Source organism: Mytilus californianus, unplaced genomic scaffold (genome assembly GCF_021869535.1).
Source record: "Mytilus californianus isolate M0D057914Y unplaced genomic scaffold, xbMytCali1.0.p SCAF_6, whole genome shotgun sequence".
Taxonomy (NCBI): Eukaryota; Metazoa; Mollusca; class Bivalvia; order Mytilida; family Mytilidae; genus Mytilus; species Mytilus californianus.
Window position 1 is genome coordinate 23,342,003 of NW_026262712.1, and position 24,261 is coordinate 23,366,263.

The 24,261-nt window shown below is 34.1% G+C and overlaps 1 protein-coding gene across 1 annotated transcript in view; it reads right to left on the reverse strand.

The window, feature by feature from the left end:
• Window positions 1-1,010: 1,010 nt before the first annotated feature.
• The window catches only part of LOC127704809 (sulfotransferase 1A2-like), a 40,405-nt gene continuing 17,154 nt past the window's right edge, over window positions 1,011-24,261 (reverse strand). Inside the window, exons 3-7 of the mRNA XM_052209027.1 lie at window positions 14,874-15,074; window positions 11,316-11,627; window positions 9,709-9,812; window positions 9,223-9,373; window positions 1,011-3,451 (exon numbers count right to left, since the gene is read on the reverse strand). Of these exons, the coding sequence (XP_052064987.1) occupies window positions 3,339-3,451; window positions 9,223-9,373; window positions 9,709-9,812; window positions 11,316-11,627; window positions 14,874-15,074 (881 nt within the window). The 3' untranslated portion in view covers window positions 1,011-3,338. The remainder of the gene's footprint in view (window positions 3,452-9,222; window positions 9,374-9,708; window positions 9,813-11,315; window positions 11,628-14,873; window positions 15,075-24,261) is intronic.

Genomic DNA, 24,261 nt, shown 5'->3' on the forward strand with positions numbered 1-24,261 from the left:
ATCTCGTCTTGCTGATCATTTTTGCTGTTTAAAGTTTATCTCTATCTATTATAATTTTCAAAATAATAGACAAGATGATTTTTTTTCAGTAAAATTCGTCTTTGAAGGGCAATAACTACGTTAAGAAGTCGTCTGACAGTTTTGATGTAAATAGACAGTAGGTAGGACTCATCATTCTAAAATCATATTTTCTCTATCTATAGCAGTTATAAGATAATAGACAAAACCTGCATTTTATCCCTATGTTATATTTTTAGCCAGCAGGCGGGGTCATCGGACACATTTTTAAATTATATATACTATAACGATGATTATGGACAAGTAATGTTGAATATGGCATATTAGTTTCAGAGCAGAAGAATTTGGTAAAAACCCTTTTGGCCAGGTGAGCTAATAAAAAAGATGAACATCGATTCAAAGACAAAAAAACCCAAACCAATAATGACAAAAAATCTACAGGTTAACACAATGTCTTCGACAGAGTGATACAAAAACAGGTACATGTATACTATAGAATACAGAATGGAAGCGGGAAATGTTTCATAAGAGATCAAAGAGCAGAAAACAGCCCAAGGCCACCAATGGGCCGTCAACGCACCGAGAAATTCCCGCACCCAGTGGTGGGCTTCAGTTGGCTCCTAAACAATGATGTATACTGGTTCAGCGAAATGGACACCACACTAAACTCCGAAACATACAAATTAACCATAATAAAAAAAAACATACAAGACTAGTAAAGGCTAGAGGTTCCTGGCTTGGCATAGCCGCAAAATTGCGGCGGGGTTATACAGGTTTTTTTTAATACTAAGTATCTTAACCCTCCCATATACTTCTAGCCAATGTTGCATAAACAAACACACAGCACTACGCAGAATAAAATTCAGTTTAAAAGAAGTCAGAGTATAATGTAAAAAGGTAACAGAAGAAACTGAGCAAAACAATAATGATAACATATGAACTGCGACGGATAAAGATCGACCTTATGCAAATGAATATCAAATATTTACATCTGTTAACTTATTTCGGGTTGAAAAAATCTCTATGCAAAGTCTGTAACTGTTTGAAAATTGAGTTGATATAAGAACCCTACAAAACAGACCCAAAATCATCTTTTATTTCGTATTTGAATATTCTGACATCAATCAAAGTCTTATACATGTACATGTATACGTGTACTTGCATAAGGTCGATTTCTATCCGACGCAGCTCATATTATTTAATAAACAAAGGACTACTAGCAGTTACTGACATGCCAGCTCTAGGCATCGATTAAACTGATCGAAAGATTATGTCTTCATCATATAAAAATCAACCACAATCCCTCCCGAGATACAAATAGCCCTAGTCTTGAAAATATTGTGAATAAGTTTAACAGAGATTATCCCTATCAAAGGTCTACAATCAACATAAAACCCCCGAAGTATCTTTTTGGTTAATAGCTCTTCAACGTTTTCGGTCCTTACACATCCTTGGCTTTCAAATATTCGGCTTTGAGCGTTCCTGATGAAGGTAAATCCAGAAAAGCGCTTCTGACGCATGAAATTTATAACGTGTTGTTTTCATTTTTTAACAGCACTGAGTCGATACCTCTGCTGGTGGACTATCAGTCTCCGAGGGTATCATCAGCTCAGTAGTCAGTACTTCGGTACTGACATGATTTTTAACAGACTATCTAAAATTGCCCGTTTATAAATTTTGAAATTATACAGAAACTAAGGTTTCAACTCCCTCAGGCACAGTTTTGGTAATTTTTTTAGGTCCTTTTTGGTTTATAGCTCTTCAACGTTTTAGGTCCTTATAGATCCTTGGCTTTCAAATATTCGGCTTTGAGCGTCCTGATGAAGGTAAATGCAGAAAAGCGCTTCGGAAGCATGACATTTATGACATTCCGGAGCACCTGAGATCACCCCCAGTTTTTGGTGGGGTTCGTGTTGCTTAGTCTTTGGTTTTCTATGTTGTGTCATCTGTACTATTATTTGTCTGTTTGTCTTTTTATTTTTGGCCATGGCGTTGTCAGTTTGTTTTCGATCTATGAGTTTGACTGTCCCTCTGGTATCTTTCGTCCCTCTTTTATAACGTGTTGTTTTCATTTTTTAAATACAACCATTGAATTTTCTGCCTTGGAACAACCACATGACAAGAACTCGTGCAGTTACTGAATTCAATAGATATGAGAAGATGTGGTATGAGTGCCAATGAGACAACTCTCCATCTAAGTCACAATTTGTAAAAGTAAACCATTATAGGTCAAAGTCATATTTGTATGGACCCGGGACGATTTAGAGCTTGACATATTCTAAAGAAACTTGTATGTAGCTCTCTAATGGTCTTTAAATTATTTTTATCGTTTGTTTGCTGTCTCATTATCGTTCATTCTTCATCTCCTTGAAATGCTATAATCATGTCACCCCGCACTAATAACCGCGTATCTGGCCGACTCAGAAATGTACAAGAAGGAGCCAAAAGGAAAAAAACCCTCAATGAAAGTCACGTTTGTCACAATTATTTATGAAGATTATCATGAGAAATTGTAGCAGCAAGTTCTTAAAAAGTACAATGCAATTGCTGGTGAATGCCACATTTTTATTCTAAATTCACAATGAAATTTTCCTAACACTAATGTTGTAACTCCCTCCGGCAAGGTTGACTTTATAGAAAGTTTTGGTCCTTTTGTTTGATAATTTCTTATGTATTATGAATTTCATTTATAAAAATTGAGTCTTGAAAATATCCAGAAACACGTGTTGTTGGCATCATAGTTATTTGGGTAGAGGACATTTTTTCTTTGCCTTCCCCCTTTTTCCCCATAATGCGTTATTTTTTTCTTTTAATTTCAGTTATTTCCGCGTGTTCTATGTTAGACCACAGAATATCTATGGTTAGATTTACATAGATATAGTAGAAGTAACATATGTTTACTAGTTACTATCAATTGTTAGTTTATTATCCTCAGCGGTCACTGATATATATATATATATATATATATATATATATATATATATATATATATATATATATATTATCAGTGACCACTGTTGATAGTAAAACATGTGACCAATTATGATTGAAATGAATATTTAATGCACAACATTTATGATAGACAGTCCATTATATTTCCACTAATTCAGAATTAGTGGTTGATATTTTATAGTTATTTTAATGAATGCGTTTTAATCATTGTTGAAAGCCGTACGATGACCTATAATTGCTTACATCTACGAAATTTGGTCTCTGGTTGATAGTTGTCTCATTGACAATCATACCAGATCGTCTCATTTCTAAGTTACTTCAGTAATTGGATTTACTAACGTACAAAAATGTAATAAACATAAAAAGAATCATAAACAGTAAGTAAATTTCACAAAAGGATTGGATAATTTTTCTTTCAAATAGTTCTCAAATCTTTCGTTGTCTGTTACAGTAAACCAATTCTTCCAGTCACCAACTGCACCTGAATGTTAACATAATTCATAATTCATAAATTCGAAATATTATTCAAAACCAAAATGAAGTTAATGCATCTGTAAGACATTTTATAGTATAAAGTTTAACGTTCAATCAAAGTGTATGTGATGTCCTTCTAATTGATGTATTGGATAAATACTCAAAAGCCACCAAAACCTTTCAAAACTGCAGTTTTCATCCATTATTTAAGAATGCATAATTAGTGACATGTCCTAAGACGACATAAACTTTTTAATATTTCTAAGGACACAGTCACACAAAGCTATGAAAATGTAAAATTAAGTATTTGAAAACTCCAAAAATGGTGTAGAAAATCCAGGTAATCTTGACAGAATATGGTGATCAGTTATAAAAAATACCGATTTCATAGCTTTTTCTAGTTTTCTCAATTTCGTGATTTTCTTTCATTTATTAGTGTTGAATAGCTCTTTTTCAATTCATCAGTGTGACCATTTGAAATTTTCTACCAATGAAATTTTGCATTCTATTCAAACTGACTGACTAATAGCATTCAAACTAAATAATTCATGCATAATAATTGTTGTTGATAACAGTTTTATGAATTTGTGAACGCGTGAATGACGGTATGACGGTGTGTCATGAAATAGATATCTAAATTCAAGTTGGCATCAACAGGGAACATTTAGGGGCGTTCCACCATTTAGCTGGACTATTTTAGTAATGCTTAAATAATCATAGCTGCTATCAATTTGTAATGAACATTCACAACAAAAAAACTAAACTGGATGCCTATTTAGTGGAGTGTCCCCTTCATCATTAGCCATTCACATGTTGTTGATACTTATGAAATTCACAGGAGACAAAACCTGTAAATTTGGTGTGTTTCTAATGGCAACATTCAGATACAACGGTGCGTAATTCTTTTACTAGGGAAAGCCGCTCGTAAAAAAAATTTATAAAGATTTCAAAGAAAAAAATCCTCATTTCCAAACGGGACGACTAAAATGAAACTAAAATTATCGGTGCCCTATGATCATCTATACTTTATAAGCTGTAAATGCTATATCATAAACATTATCACTGATGGCATCAGTAGATCAAGAAGAACACGAGTGCACACGCTGAAATGTCTCGCCTGCTTTACTTATGATGATTGAATTTTTGTTGAAAGTCTGTAATATGAAGACAGAATGAAAAATGAGAACTGGGAATGTGTCAAACAGTGAACAACCCGACCAAAGAGCAGAAGACAGCCTAAGGCCACCAATGGGTCTTCAACGCAGTGAGAAAATCCCGCACCCGGAGGCGGGCTTCAGCTGGCCCCTAAACAATTATGTTTACTAGTTCAGCAAAATGGACGCCACACTAACCCCCGAAACATATAAATGAAACAAAATTAAAAAAACATACAAGACTAACAAAGGCCAGAGGTTCCTGCTGGGAACAGGCACAAAAAGGCGGCGGGGTTAAACATGTTTTGTGAGATCTCAACCCTCCCCCTGTACCTCTAGCCAATGTGGAATAAACAAATACACAGCAATACGCACAGTTAAATCAGTTTAAAAGAAGTCCGAGTTCGATATTAAAATAGGGTTTACTACAAGTATCATATATACTTAACATTATCAAAGATCCATGTAAATGAGATCAAGGTCAGATGAACCATACCAGACAGACATGTACACCTTTCAATCAGACTATACAACACGTATAGTTAGCCTAGTACTTAAAGTATCTAAGAAACAGACCTAGATGTCGTTGGTTCATGTCTATTATATTTGTTTTTCGTAAATTGGTTTGTTATAAATAAGGCCGTTAGATTTCTCAATTGAATTGTTTCATATTTTTTCATGTCGGGGCCTTTTACAGCCGACTATACGGTATGAGTTTTTCTCATTGTTGAAGGCCATACGGTTGCCTATAATTGCTTACATCCACTTCATTTGAACTTTGTTGATCATACCACATCTCCTTATTTCTATACTAATTACGAAAATTGTACATTGACCAACAAACCATTAAAACAAGCTGCTTTCTTTAAAAAAAGAAATGCAATCGTAAACCCAAATGCTTGTTTGGCATTAGATATAAGATAATTGTTTAAAAAAAAAAAAATTATTGTTTTATATCATTTTTGTTATATAAGAATTAGAAACTGACAGTGACTGTTTACTTAATGTAAATACTGTTCAATGTGGGGTGAAATATTCTTGTTAAAGGAATATTTTTTTCTCTCCTCTCTCCCAAAAGACATCATGTTAAGTCACCCACTTGATGTTCCATTCTAAGATGCTGGTTTTTGTTTTTAAATTAGAGTTAGGTTTTTGGCTAAAGTTCAAATAAAAATGTGAAGAAATTTAATCAATTAATGATTATATGTTCTTAAGAAATGCAATACGTGCACCTGTAAAATAGCCGTTTTTATTGGAATTTGAGATATGTTCATTGTTATTTGAACAATGGCTTGATATTGATCATTATTAAGATCCTTACACCTGCTATGCAAGGTTTTTTTTGCTTAGGGTAGCAAGCATTGGCAATTTTAAGTTCTGTGCTTTGTGTATTCTCTTAAAGGTTTTAGATGACAAACCTCTTTTGTTAAAAACAAACACTTTTAAAACCTTTAACTCGCTTTGAAGATATTTTCCGGATGTCCCTTTTTATTTTGATGTTTTCTTATATTTTAAATTGTGGGTCATGAAAAAAGCCTGCAAGTTTAATTGTAAATATATACAATTTGAATCGCACTGTATCCTCTTCACCTTGATGACCGAAACCAATTCATTAAAAAAGATATTTATAGCCTAGACAAAACAGCTTACACCTTGTGCTTATAAACAAACAAACAAAATTGAAAACAACAAAAAAACTAACATGGTCAAACCTGAAATTACCACTGATAGTATACCCATCACCTAAATATGAGTTTGTTTAAAGGTCACATTTATGTATTGTTGTAAGGTGTTCATTTTTGTCGAGCCTTCGACTTTAGTCGAAAAAGCGAGACAAAGCGATTCTACATTCCGTCGGTGTCGTCGCCGGTGGCGTCCACAAATATTCACTCTGTGGTTAAAGTTTTTGAAATTTTAATAACTTTCTTAAACTATTCTGGATTTGTACCAAACTTGGACAGAAGCTTGTTTATGATCATAAGATAGTATCCAGAAGTAAATTTTGTAAGAATAAAATTCCATTTTTCCTTATTTTACTTATAAATGGACTTAGTTTTTTCTGCTGGGAAACAATACATTCACTCTGTGGTTAAAGTTTTTTAAAATTCTAATAACTTTCTTAAACTATCCTGGATTTGTACCAAACTTGGACAGAAGCTTGTTTATGATCATAAGATAGTATCCAGAAGTAAATTTTGTAAAAATGAAATTCCATTTTTTCCGTATTTTACTTATAAATGGACTTAGTTTTCTGCTGGGATACAATACATTCACTCCGAGGTTAAATTTTTTTAAAAATTTTAATAACTTTCTTATACTATCCTGGATTTGTACCAAACTTGGACAGCTTGTTTATGATTAAAAGCTAGTATCTAGAAGGAAATTTTTTGTTAAAAATTTGTACCTGTTTATCTGTATTTTACTTATAAATGGACTTAGTTTTTCTTCCAGTTAACATACATACAGTCTGAAGTTAAATTTTTTAGATTTATAAACTATCCCGGATTTTTACCAAACTTGGACAGAAGCTTCTTAAAATGAAAAAAAAATAGTATTGAGAGGAATATTTTTATTGTTGTTTTTCCTCATTTTTGTTGAGCCTGCGATTTACAGTAAAAGTAGGCGAGACACTGGGTTCCGCGGAACCCTTACGATTTTTTTTATCTGAACACGATTTTTTCATTAAATATTAAAGGGTGTCTTTTACATGGTAAAATTACACTACTGTCTTATGGTATGTAAGTAAATTCTTTTAAACCAGGTGTATTCATAAGCACATGTCCCAAGTCCGAAGCATGCTGTTAAGTGGTTGTCTTTTTTTGGTGCAGTTCATATTTGCTTTTTGTTTCTGGTTTGAAGTTAAATTAGATCTGTTTGTTTTTTCCTGTTTAAATTGTTTTATAACAGTGTTTTGGGGCCCTCGGTAGGATGCTGTCCAATGTGAGCCAAGCTTTTGTGTTGAAGGTTGAATTATAACCTATAATTGCTAATTTTGACTACACTGTGTTTTGATGGAGAGTTGTCTTCCTACCACATTTAAAAAGATATTCCCTGACATTTGACAAATCCATTAGAATAATCGAGATATTGAAATTGAACTGAAGTTGCCTAGTAGGTTTCTTACATTGATCCGGCTATCCCTTTTCTCTCTTGCTGGATAGTTTAATACTGGTCATTTGGGGGCACTGTGTAGCCTACTGATCAGTGAGATGGCTTAAAATCTTCTTACACTATTTTACATTTTCGTACTTAATATATTAAAACCGAAAATTCATCATCTGATCGTCTTTATGAAATAATAATTATCTATTTTTATTTTGAGGAACATTTTGAAGAGCATTAATTACTACAGGCCGAACATATACTAAGTAGTTAGATAATCTGTTCCTTGACCAAGATAACTATAAATAGAAATTAATTTTATTTAATTTTTCTTATCACTGCCTGCATCTGTCATCACTCGGTGTCTATTAATTAATAGACATTTGATAAGGAAATAACGTTGCAATATTTAAACAAAGAATATTGCAATTTTAAAGAAAATAAAAACTATTCAAGGACGTATATCAATTTAGAATATATACGTCCGTGGTCTATCCTAGACGTAAAATTTCAATAAAGTGCAAGAAAGACTTCATTTTAATTTCAGTATTGTCCTTTAGTTAGTCCCACAAAGACGTTGAGGTATGAAAATTATGAAATAGCCTGCTTCGTACATTATGTACATTTTCCCTAGACTCGGAATCTTAAGTGAAATGCTAGTAATACTTCTTTTATAGATTTTAGTTTTAACAAATCTCGTTTCGAATATAAATCGCATTGTTTACGTGAAATCTTATCTCATATCTAAACACAGCTGGTTTCAACGTCTGACTCGAATTAGAATAACACGTATATGTAAGGTAAATATTAGCAGCTCCACGGTATTTGCGTGCAAGGAAGTATTCAAATGCTTATTAAAGTAGCTTGCGTCATAATAAATTTCGCATCATATGTAACATATCTCTATAGCAACTTTAAGATGCCAATGATTCAACAGGTCAAATAATAAGCTATTGCGCATGTATATGAAAGGTGGCCATAGAAAGAAACAGATGTATTCCGAATAACATCCGGTTTTCCGAAAGACTACGGACATCGTCCAATATATACTGCGTAAACCCTCAGGGGTTTACGCAATGAGGTCACGGTCAGATGAACCCTGCCAGACAACATGTGCACCATGCAATCATTCCATACACCAAATATAGTTGACCTATTTGTTATAGTATCTGATAAACAGACTTAACCATGAAAACTTAATATTGACGAATGGACCATTAAAATGAGATCAAGGTCAGGTTTGCTTTTAATTCTTCAAGGTTTATTTTCTTATTTATTTTTTGCAACATCTGAAATGCTATTTGAATAACATGCCAATATTAAACAGATAAATTGTATTTACTTTCTGTGAATGAAAATAAAATTCTTGTTTCAAAACTATGTTTACACCTGTAATTCATATAACTTTCATGTATATAGAGGCAGTATTCAAACACTCTGAGAATTCACTTCAAAAGCATAAAATGAAAGGTGCATGTGTGTATGCATCATATCTCAAAGTACTACATCATAATATGCTTACCTTTCCTAAACATAAAGTCCATGTTGTTCCGTTTTTTATATGACTGTTTAAGTTCAGAAAAGGAACACTTTTCTAATACTTTACTGTAAAACTCTTCAGACTTTCGAACGTCCAAAAAGGTGGCTATTCGATCTGTTTCTCTCATTGGGTCCTGTAATAATTAATCTCGAGTTAAATACATGTTCATAGCAACTTTGAGATTAGTCAGCACAATAAGAATATATCTACATCAGGTAAGCTTTTAAAATAATAAAAGTTACAATTCGTGGAATAAAATGGATTAGAATTCGAATGATATATGATTTAAGATCAAAATGTTATACAGAGCAGTTGCTGTTAAAGGCATTTTGATAAAAAAAATAGGTAAGATTATTGACATTTTGAAGTGTGTCTAGTATGGAATTAGCACTACTTCTTTATACAGCCATGCTAGTAATATCAGACAAGAAAAGATTCGCTATTTATATAATACTCAAATGTACTTACCGTGTGTAAATCTTCGTAGTTGACATACAATACTTGAAGCTCTGGGTGTTGTTTGAATACCCTTTCCCAGTCCAGCACGTATTTGTACCATGCGCAGTGATAAACTGAAAAAAAGTCAGTCCTTTTGTATGTTCTCTTTGATCTCCATTACAGTGTATCCTTCATGTTATGTTTAAAAGATATTTACGAGAATGATTTAAGTTTTTGCTTAACGGTGCGAAGCTACATAAATTCATACATCTTTAAATCATAACCTAACAAAAGTTAGTTCGAGTTCTGATTGGTGTATATGTATATGCATATGTTATAAATAATTTGGAATTCTATCATTGCATTCAATTTCATTGGAAAGTATGGGTCTAAAACGCACACGTACTGGGAGGTAAGTACAACAAAACAACACGCAAGTATAGTTATTAACAATGTCAACAATGTTTCTGTAAACCTCGGGACATAGAAAATTTATTTGTAACTCACGCTGTATACTTTAGACGACGCTGAAGTCGAGAGTATTACTTTTACCTGAAACAATTTTCTAGTAATTCATTGGAGAGAGTAAAAATATTTTGAATTCAAGATATCGCGTGTCAGTCTTATAAAGGAATCCGAATATAACCTTTTAGGTCTGATGACTAAGTTTTATTTTGTTTTCCCTATTGAGTATTTTATTTTCCTTTCAGTCTAGCCTAAATCGTAACCCTCAGAACGGATGGCGCTAATCTTTGCTTCACGATCTTTCCTATTATGTCTCACTTTGTGCCAAATAACTTATAATACTGTCTCTGAAACCCAAATAAGGGTACTAGATCCGAACATAATCAAATAAAACTAATAAATACTTGTGAGATAAATATAAAAACTTCCCATTCTGCCCTAAAAATTCAAAAGAAACACAAAACAAAAGCTACCGATCAACTTCTGCATTCTGATATTTTCGGAATTGCCCTATCAGATACTCTGTTTTTTTTAAAGAGTGTTCTGTCGATAAGTAAAGTAAATACACTGTACACTAAAGGTTTTTGTTCCCCGATTTGTTTCTGACAATCGAAACTCATGTTTGTGTTTTGACGCAACTTTACAAACTGCCTTAGGCCGTACGGTTGCCTATAATTGCTGACATCCACTTCATTTGAACTTTGATGGCTAGTTATCTCATTGGCAATCATACCACATCTCCTTATTTTTATATTAACTTATTAAAGTAAAGCGATCGCTATTCTGAAAAATTGGGAAACAGAATATTATTCGCTCTTCAAAATTCGTAATTAAGTTACATGGATGCCTTAAGCGATTACGGGATTCTCATGGAGACTTAATATGGTTTTTTTAGAATTCAATATGAAAAATATATAACTCAAAATAACAAATGAGCTCAAATTTAATAACTAGCGACTTATCTTTTATGAATTATCTTTATATCTACATGTGTGACCTGTAAAAGTGCGCGCAAATGTAATACAAAGCTGCGCGCAAACGTACAAACAACTTTAATCCCCAAATGCACGCAAATGTAATGCGCCCATCGAACTAGTCTAAAAGGCTATAGACCGGCAAGTCTCAATTATAACTTCGTTCAAGCATGCGGAACGAACAAATAACAAGCTCACCTTTTTCCGACATGAAGAAATCTAAAAACTGACTAAATGTCCCCTTATAATCAACAGCATGTTGGCAATGATGGAAGAAGGATACAGCGACATCTTTTGGATTACGGTTTACAAATATAATCTTATTTTTCTTCTCCAGTATTTCTTGTGGTAAGTGTTTAAAACAACAATGGCTGTTTATAAGTCTGGGTGATGGTAGCTCGTCAATTTTTTCTGGTGTTTCAAATGGAAGCATTGCTACTTCTTTGGGTAGATTTTGTTCTTTGCCGTCCTGCTTCAACATGGTAGTAATTTCCCATGTCCAGTGCGTACCTGAAAAATAGCCGTGTCATATTAACTTCTTAGCGTACAACCCCAAAGTTCAGCAGACAATAAGTTCATTTTTGTTTTGTGTTTTATGTTTTTAAAAATAGAAATAATTTTAGCAATTTAGGGACAAATAAATAGTGTACTTATATAGTATATCCCAATGTCCAGTATTTACAAATAATAAAGAAAAAACCGCTGACAACAAATAGAAATAGCATGATAAACAAATGAGAACACCTGCACACATGGGTAGTCGTGTTGGTATTCGATCTACTTAGAGTAATAAGAATTACATGGTGGTTTAATCACTATATAATAAATTCATCGCTAGTTTCAATGGATGTTCACGGAGAAATTAAGAAATTATTCATGGGATTGAATTTATATATTGAATTTATCACGGGTTGGCCCTTTATACCAAATATTTTACCGCGCGAGATAGCGAAAATGACACAACATACATGTAACATCACAAGGAACAGAAATAAACATCACTATATCAATGATGACTTAACTTCATAGAAAAAAATGAAAACAACAATTTATAAATTTCATAGCTATCTTCATAAAACAGCAAGCAGTGAAACATAAGAGTAAAAGACGAAGAAATTTGTAGATCATATTAACAATCAAATAACTTCATATTAAACAAGAAATGATTGTAACAGGATGCGGTTACGAAGTCTCCCAAACGAAGCTCCCATAATTCGTAATTCCCAGGGTCGCCTGACATTGGACAAAGTCCAGTGAAAATTGGTTTGGTCCAGTAAAGTTATATGCATTAGTGATGCCTGGGGACTAACCCTGTATATCATTCAAATCATCTAGGCATGACAAACCGGAATATATATGGTTTAGGGGTGGGGATCTCGACCATTTACAAGATACTAGAATATTGGGGGTGGGGGGAACCCCTGGGGACTGACCCTAAACGTCATTCAAATGTTCGAGACATGACGAACAGGAATATATATGGTTTAGGGGTAAGGATCACGACCATTTACAAGATATTAGAACTTTCTCAAATGACAGGGGGTCGAGATGACCCCTGGGGACTAACCCTGTATATCATTCAAACCATCTTGGTATGACAAACCAGAATATGTATGGTTTAGGGGTGGGGATCTTGACCATTTACAAGATATTAGAACTTTCTTAAATAGCAGGGGGTGGGGGTGACCCCTAGGGACTAACCCTGTATATCATTCAAACCATCTTCGCATGATAAACCAGAATATATATGGTTTAGGGGTGGGGATCTCGACCATTTACAAGATACTAGAACATTGGGGGTGGGGGAACCCCTGGGGACTGACCCTAAACGTCATTCAAATGTTCGAGACATGACGAACAGGAATATATATGGTTTAGGGTTGTGGATCTTGACCATTTACAAGATATTAGAACTTTCTTAAATAGCAGGGGGTGGGGGTGACCCCTAGGAACTAACCCTGTATATCATTCAAACCATCTTAGCATGACAAACCAGAATATATAGGGTTTAGGGGTGGGGATCTTGACCACTTACAAGATATTAGAACTTTCTTAAATGGCTGGGGGTGGGGGTGACCCCTGGGGACTAACCCTGTATTTCATTTGATGTGCTTTATCAAGACAAACCAGAATGTATATGGTTTAGGGGTGGGGATCTCGACCATTTACAAGATATTAGAACTTTCTTAAATAGCAGGGGGTGGGGGTGACCCCTGAGGACTAACCCTGTATATCATTCAAACCATCTTTGCATGACTAACCAGAATATATATGGTTTAGGGGTGGGGATCTTGACCACTTACAAGATATTAGAACTTTCTTAAATGGCAGGGGGTGGGGGTGACCCCTGGGGACTAACCCTGTATTTCATTTGATGTGCTTTATCATGACAAACCAGAATATATATGGTTTAGGGGTGGGGATCTCAACCATTTACAAGATATTAGAACTTTCTCAAATGGCAGGGGGTTGGGATAACCCCTGGGGACTAACCCTGTATATCATTCAAACCTTCTTAGCATGACAAACCAGAATATATATGGTTTAGGGGTGGGGATCTTGACCACTTACAAGTTATAAGAACTTTCTTAAATGGCTGGGGATGGGGGTGACCCCTGGGGACTAACCCTGTATTTCATTTAATGTGCTTTTTCATTTAGAACATTTTCAATTAAAAAGATTGTGTCTATCACAAACGGTTTTCAATTCATAATCATTTGAAAATTAAAAAAAATAAAATCCCATAGGGTTCTATAGTAAAACCCTCCTTTCTTATTGCCCCTCAAAGTACCCCTTTATAAACCCCATTGCACAAACAAAACCCTGATTGCACCACTAGACATGTTTGTTTAACATATTGTGAAACCCTAAGTTAATCTGACAAGCGGTTTTGGAGAACGGGTGCGGACAAGTTCAAATTTAAAAGTGGCGGAAGAGGAAGAAGAAGAAGAAGAAGAAGAAGAAGAAGAAGAAGAAGAAGAAGAAGAAGAAGAAGAAGAATAATAATAATAATAATAATAATAAGAACTGAGCAAAACCAATAAGTCTTCCCAAACTTCGTTTGGGAGACTTAAATATTAAAATTTTTATTTAGCGAGAAAAAAATATTTTTGAGGGTCTATATTTTATTTAAAAGTTATTATGTAAAAATAATAAAAAATTAAATAATAATAAAAAGAGCAAAATGTTGCCCTAATCATACGAAATTGTCATACAACTAATCAATAGGGTGCGCATTTAAAAGTTGATTTAAAACCTGACTTTTATAAACTCATGTTTAATTAATAAATGAAAAATATTTTTGTTTTGGTAGATCGATCAAATATTTTTGAAGTGAATAAATGACATGGCTCCACCAAAAGCAATACTTGATAAAGAGAATGATTTCTTTCACACATTTACCCACACACAGTTGGCTAATGGATAAAATGCTGTGTGAAGACCATTACTTTTATGATAACAGATCTACCAAATTCTTCAACACCTTAGTTTAGTGAAATGTTACAAAGATATCAACTTATAGAAAATACACGAGGCAATTTTTTGAAAAAGACACACACACACACACTTATCAACAAATGTAAGAAGTTATCGAAAGCTATTGCAACCATACTCTTTTATCACGAAATAAACTATTTTCAATATCTGAAGAAGTAAAAGCATACCAAAGACTACCTGAAGTGTTGCCACTTTTACTTAGTAATTATGCACGAGTTTGTGTGTGTTAATTTGAAAACTAACAATTTTACTACTCACCGGCTTTTGGGTAAGCTACCAAGAATACATCGTCTGGTCTGATATGCATTTTGATTATATTTGGTATATTAATTCGATGGTCTGCAATACGTTCCTTCTCTATTGCCTTCTTTGACAGATAGTATCCATCATATTCAATGACATTCACGCTGTTGCCATTATTGTCACTGAGAACAGTGACTTCTTCATCCTTGAAATTAACTAAATTAGAAAAATTGAAAGAAAAAATGCTAATCAATCTACAAACAGTTGAAAATGACACAAAACAAAAATCGATTCGGAATATTCCTATTTAACTTTTATATTACAGGGGTTACAAATATTCCTATCACAGACGACAAAAACACAAAGTTCAAATAAACAAATAACACTGACAATAGATCTAAGTTACTAAAAGCAAGCTTTAATGTGCTTGATTTTGTGATAAAAAAATTAAGCCGTCGATCACTCTCATATGACCGCTGTACTTTCCATTAGATTTCTTACAGTGTAGAACAAGTAGAGACGATTTTGAGCAGTGGTTTAACAACTTTTCAAGTAAATTTTGACAACGGAATCTCATTACAGATAAGGAAAAAAAACTAGAGTGAATACGCTGAGATGACTCACCTGCTTTATACAAGGTCTGTAAACCGTGAAATTTTGATCAAAACCGTAGTTTGGCATATTAATCAAAAAGTTCTTATCCTAATTAACGTGTGTACTAGGTATCAAGTTGATGTAAACACAACTTCATGGTAAACTACCTTAACCAAAAGCTTGAAACTGACACGATACGGACAAACGGACGGACAAAACAACGAACGGATGCACACAGACCAGAAAATATGATAGCCACTACCACCCTACGTGGTGTATAAAAAGGACAACGTTAAAGTTTACCGTTGAATTTAGTGAGAGCCATGGTCAGGTTTATAAGTTTCAGAATATTTTGAAGAGCAAAGAGTGTGTAATCATATCCCTTTTGATGTGTGATCCACGCAAGATTTTTTTTAAATTTAAAAAAAAATAGTTTTACGATAGCCACCATGGCCACAAGACTGTTGAGTTGCTTGGAGGCTAATTTCCTAAAGGGAGTTCGTATCTTCTCGAACTGAAAGTGTGTATGTATGTTTGTTTGATGGTGCTTAACGCCATTTTCAGCTGCATTGGCTATATAATGGCGACCACTTTTTATTGTGGGAGGATGCGGCAGTACTCGGTGAGAATCAATTTGAAAGAATTGGTCCTGCATTGTTTCATTTAACAGAATGTCTAACGTAGATACAACTATCGTGTTTAACATGTTTAAGGGAGCCATCGTTCTTTATAAAATCCACTCTGATCCAAACAAAATATTCTCTGAAATGGACATTATCAAGATGCTTGATTTTTTTATTGTTAAAATATTTGTTACGTTCGGAGGACGTGTTTTTCAACAAACAATCGGCATTCCAACGGGAATCAACTGTGCTCCTCTTCTTAACGCATTGTTACGTTATTTATATGAGGCATACTTCATACAGGATCTTTTGATGAAGAATGAAAAGAAGCTAGGATCATCCTTTAAATTCATGTTCCGCTTTATAGATAATGTCCTCTCACTGAATGATTCAAAATCTACAAATATATCCCATCGAACTTGAAATAAAGGATACAACTTGGTTTGTACTTATATTAGCAACACGATGGGTGCCACATGTGTAACAGGATCTGTTTACCCTTCCGTAGAACCTGATATCACCCCCGGATTTTGATGGGGTTTGTGTTGCTCAGTCTTTACTTTTATGGGTTGTGTTTTGTAGACTGTTGTTTGTTTTTTAGTCGTTTTTCGTTTCTTGTCATGGCATTGTCAATTCGTTTTCGACCTAGAGTTTGACTATCCCTTTGGTATATTTCGCCTCTCTCTTATTACAGAAGAATGTAAAATATCGGTTTGGAGGTGAATCTAGTCAGTTTTCTATGAAATGTAAATTTATAATTATATTAAATACAGGCGGACGAAAATGTTTTAAATAGAGTATACCCATTTCTCCGGTGATAGCTGCAGTCACTGAGTGTCATTTTCTTGAAATACTAATAAGCCTGGAACTCCATAGCTGGAGATGCACAAATTTCCATATCAAAATTGTACATGTATTTACTTCGCTTTGGAAATCATTGCTTTTTTTCGAAAAGATTACATATTTGTACATATATATATATATATACAAGTCTAAATTGAAATCAACGTTCAAACCTATGATTGCGTTGGATAAAAACCGCAATTTTTATACGTGTGCATGCAAAACAAATTTCTTGGTAGAGGGGTCTAAATACAGCACAAACAACATTTTCCAAAATACCAAAAAGTGAAAAAGTATATTTTAACAAAACGCATTTGACTAGCAGGTCGAACAACGGATGTTCTTAAACCCTGCTGACTGCCATGGCGATTGCCAAATAAACGGATCACAGATGTAACAAAATGGATCTTAATTTTAATCTAATACCAAATATAAAAAACAAAAAACTTGCGGAAAAGATGGTATACCGCAAACATGAGGTGCAAAAATTTGTACACCATATCCGGATTTCGACAATTAATGTCTCTTTAGTGATGTTAGGAATCGAAACGGTATTTGGAAGGCCATATAATTTACCTCAATTTGGGATTGACTCTTGAATTTTGAAGAGTCGAAATAGGATGAACGGATCATATAAACCCGAAGGCAAATATAATACAAGCCCAAACGAAAAAATATAAACAAGTCTAAATTGAAATCAACGTTCAAACCTATGATTGCGTTGGATAAAAACCGAAATTTTTATACGTGTGCATGCAAAACAAATTTCTTGGTAGAGGGGTCTAAATACAGCACAAACAACATTTTCCAAAATACCAAAAAGTGAAAAAGTAAATTTTAACAAAACTCATTTGACTAGCAGGTCGAACAACGGATGTTCTTAAACCCTGCTGACTGCTATGGCGATTGCCAAATAAACGGATCACAGATGTAACAAAATGGATCTTGATTTTAATCTAATACCAAATAGAAAAAACAAAAAACTTGCGGAAAAGATGGTTTACCGCAAACATGAGGTGCAAAAGTTGTACACCATATCCGGATTTCGACAATTAATGTCTCTTCAGTGATGTTAGGAATCGAAACGGTATTTGGAAGGCCATATAATTTACCTCAATTTGGGATTGACTCTTGAATTTTTAAGAGTCGAAATAGGATGAACGGATCATATAAACCCGAAGGCAAATATAATACAAGCCCAAACGAAAAAATATAAACAAGTCTAAATTGAAATCAACGTTCAAACCTATGATTGCGTTGGATAAAAACCGCAATTTTTATACGTGTGCATGCAAAACAAATTTCTTGGTAGAGGGGTCTAAATACAGCACAAACAACATTTTCCAAAAGACCAAAAAGTGAAAAAGTATATTTTAACAAAACGCATTTGACTAGCAGGTCGAACAACGGATGTTCTTAAACCCTGCTGACTGCCATGGCGATTGCCAAATGAACGGATCACAGATGTAACAAAATGGATCTTAATTTTAATCTAATACCAAATAGAAAAAAAAAAAAAACTTGCAGAAAAGATGGTATACCGCAAACATGAGGTGCAAAAATTTGTACACCATATCCGGATTTCGACAATTAATGTCTCTTCAGTAATGTTAGGAATCGAAACGGTATTTGGAAGGCCATATAATTTACCTCAATTTGGGATTGACTCTTGAATTTTGAAGAGTCGAAATAGGATGAACGGATCATATAAACCCGAAGGCAAATATAATACAAGCCCAAACGAAAAAATATAAACAAGTCTAAATTGAAATCAACGTTCAAACCTATGATTGCGTTGGATAAAAACCGCAATTTTTATACGTGTGCATGCAAAACAAATTTCTTGGTAGAGGGGTCTAAATACAGAACAAACAACATTTTCCAAAAGACCAAAAAGTGAAAAAGTATATTTTAACAAAACGCATTTGACTAGCAGGTCGAACAACGGATGTTCTTAAACCCTGCTGACTGCCATGGCGATTGCCAAATAAACGGATCACAGATGTAACAAAATGGATCTTAATTTTAATCTAATACCAAATATAAAAAACAAAAAACTTGCGGAAAAGATGGTATACCGCAAACATGAGGTGCAAAAATTTGTACACCATATCCGGATTTCGACAATTAATGTCTCTTTAGTGATGTTAGGAATCGAAACGGTATTTGGAAGGCCATATAATTTACCTCAATTTGGGATTGACTCTTGAATTTTGAAGAGTCGAAATAGGATGAACGGATCATATAAACCCGAAGGCAAATATAATACAAGCCCAAACGAAAAAATATAAACAAGTCTAAATTGAAATCAACGTTCAAACCTATGATTGCGTTGGATAAAAACCGCAATTTTTATACGTGTGCATGCAAAACAAATTTCTTGGTAGAGGGGTCTAAATACAGTACAAACAACATTTTCCAAAAGACCAAAAAGTGAAAAAGTATATTTTAACAAAACGCATTTGACTAGCAGGTCGAACAACGGATGTTCTTAAACCCTGCTGACTGCCATGGCGATTGCCAAATAAACGGATCACAGATGTAACAAAATGGATCTTAATTTTAATCTAATACCAAAAAGATAAAACAAAAAACTTGCGGAAAAGATGGTATACCGCAAACATGAGGTGCAAAAATTTGTACACCATATCCGGATTTCGACAACTAATGTCTCTTCAGTGATGTTAGGAATCGAAACGGTATTTGGAAGGCCATATAATTTACCTCAATTTGGGATTGACTCTTGAATTTTGAAGAGTCGAAATAGGATGAACGGATCATATAAACCCGAAGGCAAATATAATACAAGCCCAAACGAAAAAATATAAACAAGTCTAAATTGAAATCAACGTTCAAACCTATGATTGCGTTGGATAAAAACTGCAATTTTAATACGTGTGCATGCAAAACAAATTTCCTGGTAGAGGGGTCTAAATACGGCACAAACAACATTTTCCAAAAGACCAAAAAGTGAAAAAGTATATTTTAACAAAACGCATTTGACTAGCAGGTCGAACAACGGATGTTCTTAAACCCTGCTGACTGCCATGGCGATTGCCAAATAAACGGATCACAGATGTAACAAAATGGATCTTAATTTTAATCTAATACAAAATAGAAAAAACAAAAAACTTGCGGAAAAGATGGTATACCGCAAACATAAGGTGCAAAAATTTGTACACCATATCCGGATTTCGACAATTAATGTCTCTTCAGTGATGTTAGGAATCGAAACGGTATTTGGAAGGCCATATAATTTACCTCAATTTGGGATTGACTCTTGAATTTTGAAGAGTCGAAATAGGATGAACGGATCATATAAACCCGAAGGCAAATATAATACAAGCCCAAACGAAAAAATATAAACAAGTCTAAATTGAAATCAACGTTCAAACCTATGATTGCGTTGGATAAAAACCGCAATTTTTATACGTGTGCATGCAAAACAAATTTCTTGGTAGAGGGGTCTAAATACAGCACAAACAACATTTTCCAAAAGACCAAAAAGTGAAAAAGTATATTTTAACAAAACGCATTTGACTAGCAGGTCGAACAACGGATGTTCTTAAACCCTGCTGACTGCCATGGCGATTGCCAAATAAACGGATCACAGATGTAACAAAATGGATCTTAATTTAAATCTAATACCAAAAAGATAAAACAAAAAACTTGCGGAAAAGATGGTATACCGCAAACATGAGGTGCAAAAATTTGTACACCATATCCGGATTTCGACAATTAATGTCTCTTCAGTGATGTTAGGAATCGAAACGGTATTTGGAAGGCCATATAATTTACCTCAATTTGGGATTGACTCTTGAATTTTGAAGAGTCGAAATAGGATGAACGGATCATATAAACCTGAAGGCAAATATAATACAAGACCAAACGAAAAAATATAAACAAGTCTAAATTGAAATCAACGTTCAAACCTATGATTGCGTTGGATAAAAACCGCAATTTTAATACGTGTGCATGCAAAACAAATTTCCTGGTAGAGGGGTCTAAATACAGCACAAACAACATTTTCCAAAAGACCAAAAAGTGAAAAAGTATATTTTAACAAAACTCATTTGACTAGCACGTCGAACAACGGATGTTCTTAAACCCTGCTGACTGCCATGGCGATTGCCAAATAAACGGATCACAGATGTAACAAAATGGATCTTAATTTTAATCTAATACCAAATAGAAAAAACAAAAAACTTGCGGAAAAGATGGTATACCGCAAACATGAGGTTCAAAAATTTGTACACCATATCCGGATTTCGACAACTAATGTCTCTTCAGTGATGTTAGGAATCGAAACGGTATTTTGAGACCATATAATTTACCTCAATTTGGGATTGACTCTTGAACTTTGAAGAGTCGAAATAGGATGAACGGATCATATAAACCCGAAGGCAAATATAACACAAGCCCAAACGAAAAAACATAAACAAGTCTAAATTGAAATCAACGTTCAAACCTATGATTGCGTTGGATAAAAACCGCAATTTTTATACGTGTGCATGCAAAACAAATTTCTTGGTAGAGGGGTCTAAATACAGCACAAACAACATTTTCCAAAAGACCAAAAAGTGAAAAAGTATATTTTAACAAAACGCATTTGACTAGCAGGTCGAACAACGGATGTTCTTAAACCCTGCTGACTGCCATGGCGATTGCCAAATAAACGGATCACAGATGTAACAAAATGGATCTTAATTTTAATCTAATACCAAAAAGATAAAACAAAAAACTTGCGGAAAAGATGGTATACCGATAACATGAGGTGCAAAAATTTGTACACCATATCCGGATTTCGACAATTAATGTCTTTTCAGTGATGTTAGGAATCGAAATGGTATTTGGAAGGCCATATAATTTACCTCAATTTGGGATTGACTCTTGAATTTTGAAGAGTCGAAATAGGATGAACGGATCATATAAACCTGAAGGCAAATATAATACAAGACCAAACGAAAAAATATAAACAAGTCTAAATTGAAATCAACGTTCAAACCTATGATTGCGTTGGATAAAAACCGCAATTTTAATACGTGTGCATGCAAAACAAATTTCCTGGTAGAGGGGTCTAAATACAGCACAAACAACATTTTCCAAAAGACCAAAAAGTGAAAAAGTATATTTTAACAAAACTCATTTGACTAGCAGGTCGAACAACGGATGTTCTTAAACCCTGCTGACTGCCATGGCGATTGCCAAATAAACGGATCACAGATGCAACAAAATGGATCTTAATTTTAATCTAATACCAAATAGAAAAAACAAAAAACTTGCGGAAAAGATGGTATACCGCAAACATGAGGTGCAAAAATTTGTACACCATATCCGGATTTCGACAACTAATGTCTCTTCAGTGATGTTAGGAATCGAAACGGTATTTTGAGACCATATAATTTACCTCAATTTGGGATTGACTCTTGAACTTTGAAGAGTCGAAATAGGATGAACGGATCATATAAACCCGAAGGCAAATATAATACAAGCCCAAACGAAAAAATATAAACAAGTCTAAATTGAAATCAACGTTCAAACCTATGATTGGGTTGGATAAAAACCGCAATTTTTATACGTGTGTATGCAAAACAAATTTCCTGGTAGAGGGGTCTAAATACAGCACAAACAACATTTTCCAAAAGACCAAAAAGTGAAAAAGTATATTTTAACGAAACTCATTTGACTAGCAGGTCGAACAACGGATGTTCTTAAACCCTGCTGACTGCCATGGCGATTGCCAAATAAACGGATCACAGATGTAACAAAATGGATCTTAATTTTAATCTAATACCAAATAGAAAAAACAAAAAACTTGCGGAAAAGATGGTATACCGCAAACATGAGGTTCAAAAATTTGTACACCATATCCGGATTTCGACAATTAATGTCTCTTCAGTGATGTTAGGAATCGAAACGGTATTTGGAAGGCCATATAATTTACCTCAATTTGGGATTGACTCTTGAACTTTGAAGAGTCGAAATAGGATGAACGGATCATATAAACCCGAAGGCAAATATAATACAAGCCCAAACGAAAAAATATAAACAAGTCTAAATTGAAATCAACGTTCAAACCTATGATTGCGTTGGATAAAAACCGCAATTTTTATACGTGTGCATGCAAAACAAATTTCTTGGTAGAGGGGTCTAAATACAGCACAAACAACATTTTCCAAAAGACCAAAAAGTGAAAAAGTATATTTTAACAAAACGCATTTGACTAGCAGGTCGAACAACGGATGTTCTTAAACCCTGCTGACTGCCATGGCGATTGCCAAATAAACGGATCACAGATGTAACAAAATGGATCTTAATTTTAATCTAATACCAAAAAGATAAAACAAAAAACTTGCGGAAAAGATGGTATACCGCAAACATGAGGTGCAAAAATTTGTACACCATATCCGGATTTCGACAATTAATGTCTCTTCAGTGATGTTAGGAATCGAAACGGTATTTGGAAGGCCATATAATTTACCTCAATTTGGGATTGACTCTTGAATTTTGAAGAGTCGAAATAGGATGAACGGATCATATAAACCTGAAGGCAAATATAATACAAGACCAAACGAAAAAATATAAACAAGTCTAAATTGAAATCAACGTTCAAACCTATGATTGCGTTGGATAAAAACCGCAATTTTAATACGTGTGCATGCAAAACAAATATCCTGGTAGAGGGGTCTAAATACAGCACAAACAACATTTTCCAAAAGACCAAAAAGTGAAAAAGTATATTTTAACAAAACTCATTTGACTAGCAGGTCGAACAACGGATGTTCTTAAACCCTGCTGACTGCCATGGCGATTGCCAAATAAACGGATCACAGATGTAACAAAATGGATCTTAATTTTAATCTAATACCAAATAGAAAAAACAAAAAACTTGCGGAAAAGATGGTATACCGGAAACATGAGGTGCAAAAATTTGTACACCATATCCGGATTTCGACAATTAATGTCTCTTCAGTGATGTTAGGAATCGAAACGGTATTTGGAAGGCCATATAATTTACCTCAATTTGGGATTGACTCTTGAATTTTGAAGAGTCGAAATAGGATGAACGGATCATATAAACCTGAAGGCAAATATAATACAAGACCAAACGAAAAAATATAAACAAGTCTAAATTGAAATCAACGTTCAAACCTATGATTGCGTTGGATAAAAACCGCAATTTTAATACGTGTGCATGCAAAACAAATTTCCTGGTAGAGGGGTCTAAATACAGCACAAACAACATTTTCCAAAAGACCAAAAAGTGAAAAAGTATATTTTAACAAAACTCATTTGATTAGCAGGTCGAACAACGGATGTTCTTAAACCCTGCTGACTGCCAT